This window comes from Chenopodium quinoa, unplaced genomic scaffold, assembly GCF_001683475.1.
Source record: "Chenopodium quinoa cultivar QQ74 unplaced genomic scaffold, ASM168347v1, whole genome shotgun sequence".
NCBI lineage: Eukaryota > Viridiplantae > Streptophyta > Magnoliopsida > Caryophyllales > Amaranthaceae > Chenopodium > Chenopodium quinoa.
This window is the reverse complement of record NW_018742598.1, coordinates 262,970-277,964: the sequence shown is the minus strand read 5'-3', so window position 1 is coordinate 277,964 and position 14,995 is coordinate 262,970. Positions and strand designations below refer to the sequence as shown.

The following is a 14,995-nucleotide window of genomic DNA, read 5'->3' as shown; positions in this document are numbered from 1 at the left end:
CAAATTGTCGTTAGTGTGATAAGTACCAGGTTAAATAAGGCTAATGGTATACTGTTCAATACACATGCAAACAAATGAATAAAGAATAAAATAGGAGGGATGCCAAATTGAACAAGAATAGGAGTTCATTGAATAATTATTCTTTCAATTACTCCATGTATCCCTTTTTATTATTCCACTCTCATTTTTGATGCTTTTAAATTTACTACATAATTTAAATAGCGGTAGAATATAGGAAAATACAAGTTAATCTGCCAGATAAACAAATTTTTGTTAATCTGATGACATTTTTGTAAATATATTGAAAAAACAGGGTTATTTATTCAGTACTTTTAGTGAGCTGTCCAATTACTGTTTGTTTTTTGCTTTTCCTGTTTGGTGAGAAAATTACACATGTACCTCTCAACTAGTACATGAAAAGACGCATATACCCCTCCACTATTACTTGAAAAGACAATTATACCCTAGATAAACAAATTTATATGGGGAATTAACTGGGTATCCCTCGTAGAATATCACCTATGAGTACTTTATTCTCACTTATTAAGTTACTGTTGATCTCAAAATCCCACCAATTTATTTAGAATACAAAGAACTCTGTAATCTCAAACACAATGGAAGCAATTTGTAGTTGAAATCTAACTTTCTTAACATCACGTGCCAAAAAATTACAAAGAACGTGAAAATAAAATGACACTGATAGTTTCTTCGAAAAAAAAATAAAAATAAAAAATGACACTGATAGTGGCAGCCCAATTATTAAATATGGTACTAAGTAGTAAGTACTGTATAATTTAGCCACAAAAATCTGGTAAGTAGTAAAGTACCTCCATTTAAATGCTAACAAACGATATTGCTCTTCTTGTACATAAACAATAACATAACCCACCAACACAATAACACTAAAGCTTCTATCTTCTGCTAAGAATCTTTCTTTTTCCCCTTTTTTTTCCCTCCATAACAATGGCTTCTTTCAACTGTCTTTAAAAAGTGTCCTTTAATTTTTAATTAATTATAGTAACTGAGAAAATTTTAAAATAACTGTCGGTTTCTGTTTTTCAGTGACTGTCAAAGCTTATATTCCTTGTAATTGCCCTTTTGTTTATTTTATTTTAAATAAAAGTTCCTTGAATAATTTTGTAATTTTTTTATTTTCATTTTCACTCTCTAAAAACAGAATTTTGCAATTAATTAAGGGTTTTTATTTTTTTCTTTCTCTTTTTCTTTTAACATTATTTGAAATTTTATGGTTGAGAAAATATTAAGGTCTTTTGTCACATATGATGTGAGTTTTGACATTTTCCTTTGTTTCCTTCTTTGCTAAGAAATTATCAAATTATCCCAGGTTCCTTCATACCCAAAAAAAAAGAGGGTAGGAGCTATTTTTTGTTGGTAAAATTAGACAAAAAAAGTTGATTAAATTATCTTAAAATTTGGGTAATCTTTTTGTGATTCAATGGATTTCAACTATGAGTGGATTGTCCAAGCATTCGTTACATAAGCTGGGTAAGCTTCCTTTCAGCTTTTTGTAAATATTGTTCATGATTAGTAGAATTTGTATGTAGGATTGTTGGATCATCATATACTTTCATAAGTTTCATTTTTTACTTTTGTCTTGTCATTATCTTTGCTACTAACACATTTCATTTTTTCTCTAACGGATCCTTGACACTCCGACATGGGTATGGAAAATTTCACCTTCGACCAAAATTATGGATACATAGTTTTTTATAAAATAGCCGAGTTTGACACTTGGATATGTTATGCACCATGTGTTTGAAAATATATTTACTTGATTGATTTATTATTTACTACCTATGATAGTACTTGTGTTGCATAATCTACTATATGTTGCATTAGGATATTTATGTTACAATTGGTAGCAATTCAAACTTGAAGCACTATTTGTTCTTTGTTTTTCAGTGTATGGAAGCTCAAAATATTTGTTCATCTCTGAATAATCTAAACTCTGAGAACAGATGGCAAAGGGATTCATCAGACAGTCATTAATCTTGCTTCTATTAGTCGTTTCGATCCATAGTTCGATTTCAGTGAAGCTACAATCATCACAAGTAGAGGCTCTTTTGAGAGTTCAGTCAATTCTGAACTTCCCTTCTGTTTTAAGCAGTTGGAATAAGAAAACCAAGTTTTGTAATTTGGAACCGTCTTCGTCTGTGACTGTTGTATGCTATGGAAATAATTTAACTCAGCTTCATATATGTGGTGACAAGGGAGCTCCCAAATTGCCTCATAATTTCTCAATTGATTCTTTAGTCGAAACTCTTGTTAAGTTGCCCAGTTTGAAGGTTCTTACTCTGGTTTCACTTGGTTTATGGGGTTCGTTACCTGGAAAATCCGAGCAGATGTCTTCACTTGAGATGCTTAATGTAAGCTCGAACTTCTTGTCAGGAACCATCCCTGAAGAAATTTCATCTCTGACAAATCTACAAGGTATTGTACTTGATGATAACGCGTTCAGTGGTGAAATTCCTGACATATTCGGATCATTTCCTGTTCTGAATGCTCTGAGTTTGAGGAACAACTCGTTTGATGGGTCGTTACCAAAGAGTCTGAGCAAACTAAGTGGTCTCAGAGTTCTGACACTTGCAAATAATCAGTTTTCTGGAGAAGTACCAGATCTTAAAGGATTGAAGAACCTTGAAGATCTCGATTTGGAGAATAACTCGCTTGGACCTAATTTCCCTCAGCTTGAGAACAAATTGGTGTCATTGATCTTAAGAAAAAACAAGTTTAGATCAGGTATTCCTGCTGAAATTGGTTCATATTATCAGCTCAAAAAGTTGGATGTTTCTTTGAATAAGTTTATGGGTCCATTACCTATGTCATTGTTATCTCTACCCTCGATCAACTATCTGAACATTGCGAAAAACAAGTTTACTGGAGCGCTGTCCAAAAATATGGCGTGTAATGTTGCACTTAATTTTGTGGACTTGTCGTCCAATCTCTTGACTGGTGACTTGCCTGACTGCCTTGTATCAAAGTCCAAGAACAGAATTCTCCATTATGAAGGAAACTGCTTAAATGCGCCAGATGACAGCCAGCATCAATATTCCTTCTGCAGAAATGAAGCATTTGCCGCTGGGATTGCAACTTCCATCAAGAAGCGCGACCAAAAAAGGAAAGCAATCTTAGCTTCATGCATTGTTGGTGGAGTATTAGTCTTTGCGGTGCTTTTAGTTCTGGTTTTCTGGCTGTTTAGACGTGTTCATGCTAAGAAGAAACTTGATGCACAGCCACCTAGAGTTATATCTGAAAAGGCTTCAACAGGATACACATCAAAGCTTCTCTGTGATGCAAGTAAGTCCCAATTCTCTTATGCAACTACATCTGTATTCAAGTGCCAGTTTGTTAAAGACAGTACATTTGATAAATTTCTGTAGACGTGTCTAAACATCTATAATTGATCTATGTATTCATTTAATGGTATACAAATGGAGAAGTCTTGATGGTTGGTAGGTCTATAGCTAAGGGATCAAGGAATTAGTCGCCTTATTCTGACAAAGTCAGCAGAGTTAATTAGGCATATGATGTAGATGATTTTGATGATTCAAAATATAGCAGTGCATGATCTGAGCTCTGTTCTTAGTTCTAAGTTGACGGCTACCATTTAACAGCACAATGGTTAAATAAGCTTTTAAATCAATTGTCAAAGGGCAATGTCGAACCGTTTCCTGCCACTATGAATCCTATACCCGCCATTATATTACTGCCAAAAAAGCCGCAACATGAATAACAGGAAGCTCATAATCCTTGCTAGAATTTTCATTGGATCAATGTGTAACAAATTTTCTGCTCTTTCCGCAATTCTACATACTTTTATGAAAATATCACCTATGAAGATTGCTTGTTGGAGGATTATTTTTATTTATGTATTTTATTTAATTGTAAGTTATTAATATTGATGTCACATTCTTTTTTGACATTTAAATGAAGGATATATATCACAAACAATGAAGCTTGGTGCACTTGGGATTCCAGCATACCGGACATTTTCGTTGGAAGAACTTGAGATAGCTACTAATAAATTTGCTTCAGCAGCATTCATGGGAGAAGGCTCTAAAGGTCAGGTATGTTACAATCATTTTTCTGATTATAGATAGAAGTCTATTTTAGCGATTTTATTTTCGTTGGTCATGGGGTCTGATGTATGCTTCAACCTTTTCTGTAAGGTGTCTATAGTGTTAGGTTTTACTAGTGATGTGAGTGCAGGAAGTTTAACTATATTGAAAAGTTTTCGGTTTCTTTTTTTGTGTTGCATCAGATGTATAGGGGCCAGCTCAGTGACGGTTCTCTTGTTGCCATTAGATGCCTAAAGCTCAAGGAAAATCACCCTACTGACTACTTTATGCCTCACATTGAACTAATATCTAAGCTCAGACACCGCCATTTAGTCAGTGCACTTGGTCACTGTTTCGAGTACTACTTGGAGGGTTCGAGTGTTAGCAGATTATTCCTTGTATTTGAATATGTTCCAAATGGGACACTAAGGAGCTGGATCTCAGGTAACTGTCTACACTATCAGATATTTAGCTTCATTATAATGTGCAGATCAGGAGTGTCTTTTTAGTTTCATTATAATTAATTTTTTTCTCTTGGTGTGGAAGCTGGACGTGCTAGAAGAAAACTCACTTGGTCGCAACGTATAGCAGCTTCCATTGGAATTGCGAAAGGAATTGAGTTTCTTCATGCTGGGATAACACCCGGTATATTCTCAAACAACCTCAGGATAACAGATATTTTGATGGACCAAAACTTGGCTGCTAAAATCAGCAGTTATAACCTTCCACTGTTGACTGATAATATGGGAATGGTAAGAGCAAAACTACCTACTAATGAATAGAAAATCATACATGTGAACTTCATATTTGCTCGACTTTTACATTTCAGGATACTAACGGAGCTTCTACACAGTCTAAAGAGGTTTACAAGAGGTACTAACCCAGTGTCTAGAATCTTTCATTCTTGTTTTTCCATCCTAATTATCATACGAAGACAGAAGGCAACTAAAACACTTTCTTTATGTCTGTAATTGCTTACCATGTTACATGTATCGCCTTTTAGGATAGAGCACGAAGATAAGATGGACATTTATGACTTTGGTGTAATATTACTGGAGATGCTCATGGGAATACAAATTAAAACAAGGAGTGAGCTCAATGCTTTGAGAAACCAGGTATGTTTACTCTTGAATTATGTCAGTCCAAAGAAATTTCTTTGTTGAACTTGGCTATGTAACAGCCTTCACGAGGTTCTAGTTATGCAACTCATTATATTGCAGGTACAAGCGAGCCTTGCAGCAGATGAAGCAGCTCGTAGGAGCACAGTGGCCGAAGAAATCCAGAACACTTGCTCTGCTGAATCACTTAAGACAATGATGGAAATATGCACTAGGTGTCTGCTGAAAGACCTGACTCTGAGACCAACCATTGAGGATGTACTGTGGAACTTGCAGTTTGCTTCTCAGGTTCAAGATGCGTGGCAAGGAGGAGAGTCGCGAAGCAGCAGAAGCAGCTCCCCTGCCTCACCTCCTCAACTTCCAAAGCTAAGGTTCACCATACATTAACCAGGTTGAAAGAAAGCTCAAATTAACGCGGCTATAATTATACTTAACCATATAGGAAGCAAACTATCAGTTGCATCTCATTTTGTCAAAAGTATGTATCACATTGTTTTGTGCCTCACTAGAATGTGTACTAATTCAAAAGGACAATGTATGTGTTTGTGTGTTGATCTTGGACGTACTGCTGTTTGATTAATTTTTTTGCCAGTTTTTGATATGGCAAGACAAGTTTTTCCACATGCCACCACCAAATCACAACTTTATGCAAACTAATACTTCCTTCTTTCCTTAAAATTGTGTTTAGTAATTCAACTGGAGAAGTTTGCTCTCCTTTTTGTATTTGGTGACTAGTTGTACGTACAACAATATGATGCATGGCCGTGTACCTCATTCTACACGATCATGTTGTAGCCCTTTGCATACGAACTTATCTACACAGTTGTGTACCTTCTTCTAAATGACCGTCTGCGTCATGTATTATTTGAAGTGGTTGTTAGTCGGGCTGATGGGGGCTACATAAAGTAATAGGTGGTTTGGATTTATTTGTTTCCTTGTATTGGAACCTAATAGATCCCGTCAAAAAAAAAAAAAAAAAGAGCTTAATAGATACAAACAAGGGCCTCTTCATTGATGCGATTTTTGAAAAACTACAAACCTCCCCTTTGAGATCTGAAACAAATTTTGTTACAATTCCATCCTTCGAGTCCGGGTACATGGATTACGAAGTAAGTTGTGTATACTTAAGGGCCGGGGCGTTCGCCACCAAGATACTTGTACATATAGTTGCATATTTCGCTTCTAAGGCGATGTGTTCCAGACCACAAAACAACTATATTTTAAGATCATCAATCAAGTAATTTTTTCAGTTTTTTCTTCTTTAATTTCTTGGAATTTTTCCAACAAATTGCACCATTTGCATTTTTGACATAATTTACACTGCTTTTCAGCAACATATTATGATGTACATAAAAAGAATATTAATGCGTATTCGTGTTGGATTCATTTTGATATATACTTTTATGATATCATCAATGTTTTATAATTTTTACACTCAAATACATATTGATATATAAGGTTTGTGCATTGATATACATTTGAGGACACGAGAAACGTTAAACATAGTTATGCTTTACACACAAGCAATCAACCTGCATGGCAAGGCAGTTGAAGGTTATACAATTAACATGTTCTAGAAGACCATATGAACCATTGTTGTGGCTATACAATTAACATGTTCTAGAAGACCAATCAATTGTTGTAACAGTATGTAGTAATGTAGACATTTGTAATAATAGGAGATCGAAGCTAACAACATTGAGCTATGTAGATGTTTCGTAACAATGCAAGTACCAACATTTTTCTCTTGTATCAACGTCTATATATAGTAATATATATGAGCAAATATTATTTAGTAACTACTCATTCATTTTTGGAGAGTTTTTTGTGTCATAGGGAATGAATCTTTTACAAAAATAACAAATAATTGATTTTTTTTTTTTTTTTTTTTTTTTTTTTTTTTTTTTTTTTTTTTTTTTTGTTTTCTACTTCAAGTTGCATTCGATAACCTGGTTTTAGAGTACACAATTTTATTTCAACATTCAATTGTAGTTTGTTTTCCTATTTCATCACGACATCAATCTTATTATGAGCTAATGGAATAAAATTTTATGCATGCAATTTTCAAAATTTAAAATTTGGTCCAATTATATGCCTAAAAACTAGCAAATTGCCCTGATAATGCATATTTTTGTATGGTTAAAATAAGTAGGTTTAAAGCATAATAAAAGATATTCTTAAATCCACTCATAAATAATATTCCGTGATTCAATTCCATCATTTGATTTGATAAACAATATAGGAACATAATTTGTAACTCACTTACCTCGTATTCTCTCTGATCATTATCCATTACTTATTACCTTATTTAATAATAATATTATCGGAAAATACATATTTAGATGTAAAACGGGATGAAGATTTGAAAAATATTTTTGTTCTAATTGGTTAATTGCTAATAATGATTTCGAAATATCAAATTTTTTATCCTCCATTAACTAATGCAATACTAATGTGTTTGTCAATATCACTATAAAGAAAAATAAATTAATTGCTCGAATGGATAGTATTTAGAAAAATCTTTCAAAAAATTATTGAGTCAATTTCAAAGAAATGTTAAGAAATTTCTTTGGAACATAGTTGATGAATCGAGATACATCCCTAGAACCAATCGGAGTGTGGTTTGTGACCCTATCTCAAAAAGGGTCTTGGCATAAGAAAACTAAGGAGGGGAATCACTAGTAGAAAAATGGAGATGCCCACCGGTTCAACACCCCCATTTACCATCGGTTTTGAACCCTCAAATGCCAAAAAATAAAATAAAAATGCCACCGGTTCAAAAATGGTGGCAATTCTTTGATTTGGCACCGATTAATCGGTGTCATTTCCTTATTTTTGGCACCGGTTAACCGGTGACAATTATGCAATATAAGTATAATTTTTTTTCCATTTTTTTAACTTAAAAAGCAGGAGACACTTAAATATTATCATAATATACATAAATTACACATATATTCATCAATAAATTGTTAATTTACAATTAAAAAAAAAATCGTTCTCTGAATTGATTGAATCTGCAAAAAATTACAAAAAATTAAAACAAAATTGTAAATTAACAAAAAAAAAATTAAATCTGCAAAATTAAAACAAAAAACCACCCACAACCCACGACCCACCACCTAGAACCCACGACCCACGAACGAACCACCCCACCACCCACCCAAAACCACCTCACCAGCCACCAAAAACCACCCCACCAGCCACCTAAAACAATCGAACCACCCCACTAACCACCTAAAATGACTGAACCACCCCACCACTCACCTAAAACCACTGCCTCTGCAAATAATAAGCCAAAAATTAACAAAAATAGAAAAAAAAAGACACATACCTTCATTTGACCACACAAAACATTGAAGTCAGGTTTACGAGGCCGAATTCAACCATGAAAACTCTAGATGTAGAGTTTGCATGGTCGAATTTGACTTGAAAGCCTATATTTTCATTACGAGGAGGGGCGACGGTTGTGTTGCCGGTGGCTTTGAGGGTTGTCGGTCTTGGTGGCGGCGGTGGTTAGTAACGGTGGTGGTGGTGGGCTTTGAGGAGAAAGAAGAGAAGGGCAACGAGAAAGGAGATAGAGGGGTGCGACGAGAGAGCAAGAGAGAGAGGGAGAGGAGAGAGAAGGAGAGAGGAGAGGAGAGAGAAATAAGGGGTATCGTTGGGGTTTTATAAGGGGCGTTTTTTTAATAAGTTCGGTTCATACCGGTAGGATTATTATTTTTTCCACCAGTTTGGTTTGAACCAGTGCCAATACCCTTCCCTCAAAATCCCGCCCATTTTTTCCACAGGTTTTAAAAAATTGGTGGCCTTTGATCGGTGCCAATCTCTATTTTTCTACTAGTGAATCTTTGTTTCATGGCGAAGTTAGGTTGGAAAATTCTCAATCAACCTAAGATAGTTTGGGTTCAATTCATTACTTCCAAATATCTTAAATACTCTAATTTCATGCATGGACTGTAATCCCTCCCCCTATGCCTCCTCCATCTGGAAAGACATCCTTTAAGGGAGAGATCTCCTTAAGAGGGATCTTACTATAACCATAGGCAATGGGAAGGACACTTCCATTTGGTACCATAAATGGATTGGAGACTCTCCCCTTTACCTTAATGATCCATTAACATTCCGGACCTAAAAGCCCACAGGAGAGTTGACAACATAATAAGAAACAAAACTTGGTATTTTATGACATAGCTCATCTTCTACCTCAACATATTCTTACAAAAATCCAAGCCATCCCCCTCCCTCTCTACCACTCCCCCGAATGATAAACTTCACTGCTCCCTGGATAACTCGGGTTCCTTCACCATCAAATCTGCTTATTTTTGTAACACTTCAATAATTCTCTCTTTAAAACTGTGACTACCCTGAATAATATCCAAGAGAATTACTGACGTGCTATCGCAATGTTAAGGCTATATCAGAAATTAGCAGCAAAAAAACTAATTAAGTTATAAATAAGTTTCAAAACCAATAAACAAAACCAAATTAAGTCTTACAACTTGGAACCATACATTAAGGCCCAAAGTAGTGAAAGTAGTACAAAATGAAACCGAGTTTAAACTAATTCAAAGTAAGTAGCAAAATAAATTGTGAAAAGCAACCAACACTCCAATCAAAATCCCACCACCTAGATGCGAATGCTGCATGTGTAAGAACCTGTGGTTAATCTGCTCCCCAATATTACAAGTGTAAAAATTGGATCGTCACAGGGTCATTGAAAGGCAAAGACCATGACCAAGGAAAGACACACAAAACACGCAATTAGCAAAGCTGAGTACATACAAGTTGCAAAATATGATAAGAAACCCCTGGCATGCTACTAATAATCAATCATCACACATCATTAAATTATAGACTCAACACACAACTCAACCGTCAGTTTTACTAAGACTTTACTAGTTAATAGTAGTTGAATTATTTCATTTTGTTCATCGGATTAAGCAATAGACAAGGTTGTCCATCTCATGCTCCATTTGGAACATCAATAAAAGAATAACCCCATGCCTCCTTTCGGAAACATCAATAAAACATCCAACGACCACAGGCGCGACTCCGTAACCGTAGATAGTATGAGATGTCATCTAACTCATAATTCTTGAAAAGTATTTGAAACAAGAGACTCGTAGATCAGACGACCTCTAGAAAAGTGCACGGCTAATACCCCGTGTACCTAACCCCTGATTGTCATTACTCTAGATGTGCACCAATCCAGAGTTTTATTGCTCATCCATCTTGCACTTTACGTGATTTACAAGTTTAGACTCGGTGATGACTCGTTCATATGCAAACAAAACAATCAATCTAATATCCATTCAATCAAGTAAACCAATTTTCCAATTAAATTCTTGATATATTAGTGCAAGCAATGTTTATTATTGATTCCTTTAACTACCTCGGTATATAAACACCTTGAGTGCATAAGGCACCCCAAAATCTTAACCTCGTCTTATAAGACTTAAATTCCTCCTTTACTCATTCTATTTCAATAATCATGAGCGAGTAGTAAATAAATCATTCCACCAAATCACATACCTTTGCCTCTAAGCGCATCTTGAAAAATTAGTGCATAAATAATACTTGCAAAGTATATAGGGCACAACATATTGAAACCTCAATGTAAGACCAAACAATCATGCCTAGTCTTCTCTAAACATGATGTTTGGGTAAATATACCCTAAGTACGTGGACCAATTCGGTGATGACACGGGGCCCATTGAACGGGTAACACGTGTCACCGTAGGAAAATGCCACATACTAAGAAGCACAAGAGCACCTGAAACTTAAAGAGAGTGAGGCCTCCTTACATCAGGAGGCCCAACTACCCTTGAAAGACGCAAAAACTGCGCTCCAGGGGGACACGTATCCTACATTGATTACGCAGCCAATCAGAGCACACATTCCTAGGTCACTTAGGGCACAAATTCCCACACCTATAAATACCCTAATCATTGATGATGGGAGAGGGGATTGTGACATAACATTCAATAGAGCATTAAATAGCTCCAACTTCTCTCTACTTTCTCTCTCTAGTTTACTCCGTTTTCCGGTCACTAACTTGATCGTTGGAGGCGAATCTCCGGTCACCGGAGCTTCCGTGTCTTTTGCAGGTGTTCGAGTCTCATTGTCAGCACTACATGACCACTATCCCTAGGGATTCCAAAATACCCCGAAACACATGATACTAAGTTCTCGATACATCCCTATACATGCTTCTAAAGGCAAGGTTTCGTATCTTGTATGTACCTTGTATAAACGAGTCGGTTGGCCACTTTAGGAACTAGAAGTCGCCTTCTACAAAGTCCTCTCCTAATCTAAACAACAAGAATTGAATCAACACCCAAGCAAATAAATTTACAGCAATACCTAACTATTGTAAAACCTCTTAAACCATCAAAATAATGCCTTTAAATTGTTCCCATTAGTCAAAGTTAATAATATAATATTCCAACTAATTTTATATGCTAAAATCATGAAAATATAGCGTATAATATAAAATTTTAGCAAGTTTGACTTACTAACATATGCTGAAAATTTGTTAATTATTTTTGCAATTCAAATAATCTATACTTATCATATTGCATAAATAGTTGTTTAAAACATATAGAAGCATTCTAATCTTTATTTTTGGCTCAAAACTAATAAAAATCAGATTATATAAAATCTGAAAAATAAATTAAATTATAAATTTAAAACATTTAAAGATCGACATTAATAATTCAACAGTTAGAATAGTGTACTACACATTAAAACCTTAAAATCCTTCAAATAAACAACATAAAACTCCAATTTCACAAAATATATAATCAGGAAATTAATTTTAAGTATAAAATTGTGGGTTTTGTCATTATGAAATCATAGTATTGATAATTAACTTGCTTAACACGTTTTCAAGCCCTAAAACATGAAAAATCAACATTTAAACCCTAATTATACATAATTTAAAATCTGAAATTTTGTATCCTAAACTAAACATGTCAAAATTCATAAATTCATAATCTTTTATAACCCATGTATATAATCAACTCATAATAATAATAATTTAGAATAAAATTTAATCAAAGATTGAAACTTGAAACAACATATCAAAAGAAAAGAAAAGAGGAAGGAAAGGGAGAAGAGATACGAACTGGTGGCTGCGGGTGGTGGAGGTAGGACACTGGTGTAGCAGGGGCGGCGCGACAATGGTCTGTGGTTGTGCAGTGGTGCAACAGTAGCAACTTCGAAATTTTTATTTTTATTTTTTTTTTCTGTTGTGAAACCGTGAAAGAGAAGAGAAAGAGGAAAAATGGTGAATGAATTTTACGTGAGAGGAAGAAGGGTTTTAGGTTTTGGGAATTTTATTTGGGATTTAGATTCCTAATTTTATTAGGAGTAGGAATTGTGTGGTTTGGGCTTGAGTAGAATTTAAGCATTGGACTTCTAATTTAAAAAAGAATTTTGGTTTCAACCAAAAACTTAATAGTTTTAGTTTAATAATAATGAAAAACTTATTACTTTTACGTTAAAATAATTCATACTTATAAAATCAAAATAAAAATATTTGTATAAATAATAAATAAATATATTAAAAAGATGGGGGATTACAAATTTTCCTCTTCTCTTTCCCCTAACCTGTCTACTCCCTTCCTAATTAATTTTCCTTGGACTAAAATGTGGAAACTAAAGATGCCTTATAAATACATATTGTGGCGGAATATTGTTAGGGGAATTCTCCCAGTTGGTATAACTCTTGCTAACAAAATTCCTAATTTTAACCAACCCTGTTTGTGTTAAATGAAAACATCATACAAGGATAATATCTACTTGTTTAGCGAATGCCCGAATAGCGCAACTTCTTTGTCTATTATCTTTGAAAAATTTTCTCGCATTAATATTAATCTGCAATACTTTTTTACGCCAACTTTGAAAATTGGATGGGTTTTATTTTCAAACGGGAAGGTTTTTGGAAAATTTTGTTCACCACTACCTTATGGCTTCTTTGGTCTGTTAGAAACAAACATGTTTTTGAGAGTATAGAAACTTCTATGTACTCTACCTTTAATGAATGTCGATTTTTCTTGCAATCTAAAGCTCTCACAGGTAGATAAGGGTACTCTCTCGTCTAGTAGCATGCCAGCTCCCAGAACTTGGGCTCCTCCCTAAAGGGGGTATTTTATAATCAACACAGATGGCTCCTGGTTGGCAACCGACAATACAGGTGCTGGAGGCATTATAAGGTGTGACAAAGGCAAGTGGCAGCTGGGGTTTTCAACCAAAATCAAGACTCTTGGAGCGGCTTCTACAGAACTTATTGCAATTAGAGAAGGTCTTGCTCTTGCTTGGAATAGAGAAATTAAATTTGATATCTTAGAAACAAATGCTCAAGCCCTACGCTATAAGCTTGAGAACCCAAATGCATATGTGGATAATCAACTTGCACTAATTTTTAAAGATATTGCTGATGTTCTACAAAGGCAATGGTCTATCACTATTCTTCATGTCAAAAAGATCAACAAACAAGATTGCTCATGATTTAGCATCCATTGGCAGGGAACAATCAGATGATGTAGTGGTTTTACACTACTCTTCCTTACCAGCCATCGCTCACATCTATATAAAAGAGTTGCGATATTGCCTGGACATGTCAACTGCAGAATGATCCCTGCTAAAGAATATTGCTTCAAGTCACAAGATGACTTCCATTTTCTCACTATATGCTCATCCTAGTTTCTCTAATTTACCTACTATTTTTTTTTTTTACTTATTTTGCTTCATGTATTGGCTAATAATAGGAACTGATTTACAATCCTTGGGCTTCAAGCTTGCTAATTTTCTAACTCCAAGCACCATGAAGTCCCATACTGTTAGCGTCACTCTGATGCAATATTTTGGGTGTTTTTTCAAACACTATGTTATAATATAAGTTCCTTTTGTTTTTTTTAAAAAAAAAATTAAAAAACAAAATTAACAAACATCTTTAACTAATTCGGTCACACTTATATGAGATGAAATAAGTCGTTTGATAAAAGCATTTATACTCACTAACCTTCCGATCGTTATCATCCTTCCCAAAAAAATTATCACGGAGATAAGCAGGTCTCCAAAAAGTTATGATTTTGTATAAACCTTGGATGTGTTTGCGGTATCTGCCGTTATTAGACGCCAATAATGGTGTTTAAAATTTTCAAGATTATGTTAGGCTATGGGTCCCTTCCTATGTGGAGAAAGCCCATTTTAATGTTGTGATGCGTTTGGAGGCAACTAGATAGTTTTTCGCCCAAGTGTTTTTTAGCTTCACAAAGAAGCTTCTTTGTTTGACTTTGTGGTGCTTTTGCTGTGGGAAATGGAGGAACAACAAAGCCTTAAAACATCACTTACTTGCTGCCAGCCATAATGAGTAAATGTGAGAGGGAAGTAGTTGGGAAGAGGAGTGAAAAATACAGAGAGTTTCAAAGTTCAGCCATTTCACGTTCTTCATTGCGCAGCTCCATAAATTAGCCCTGATCGAAGCTCATCCGTGGTTCGATTAGCTCAAATTATGACAGCTTGTCAAGGACATCTAGGGATTTATTGTCTTTTTCTGATACTGTTCATGAGTTATGACCTCTGGATAGAACTCTGTTTTTCTAGTAATACTCTTCCATTTTTCTTCCGTATCTTTGTTCTTATGATTGTTGTTGTTGGGTAATTGAGTACCCATCTTTCAGACTTGGAATTGTTTTTGTGTAACATTCTTTTTACCATAATAAGAACAATTTGGGAGGACTCCTGAATTCCTGCGGTTTTTACTCTTCACATCGAATAGGTTTTCCACGTAAA

At 34.9% G+C, this 14,995-nt stretch overlaps 1 protein-coding gene across 1 annotated transcript; it reads left to right on the top strand.

The window, feature by feature from the left end:
* Window positions 1-565: 565 nt before the first annotated feature.
* Window positions 566-6,176, top strand: LOC110721166 (probable inactive leucine-rich repeat receptor-like protein kinase At3g03770). Its single transcript, XM_021900295.1, has 8 exons — window positions 566-1,506; window positions 1,924-3,318; window positions 3,955-4,088; window positions 4,283-4,523; window positions 4,626-4,831; window positions 4,909-4,952; window positions 5,083-5,194; window positions 5,300-6,176. Exons 2-8 carry the CDS (start codon window positions 1,980-1,982, stop codon window positions 5,582-5,584), a joined length of 2,361 nt encoding a protein of 786 aa, XP_021755987.1. The 5' UTR covers window positions 566-1,506; window positions 1,924-1,979; the 3' UTR covers window positions 5,585-6,176.
* The last annotated feature ends 8,819 nt before the right edge of the window (window positions 6,177-14,995 follow it).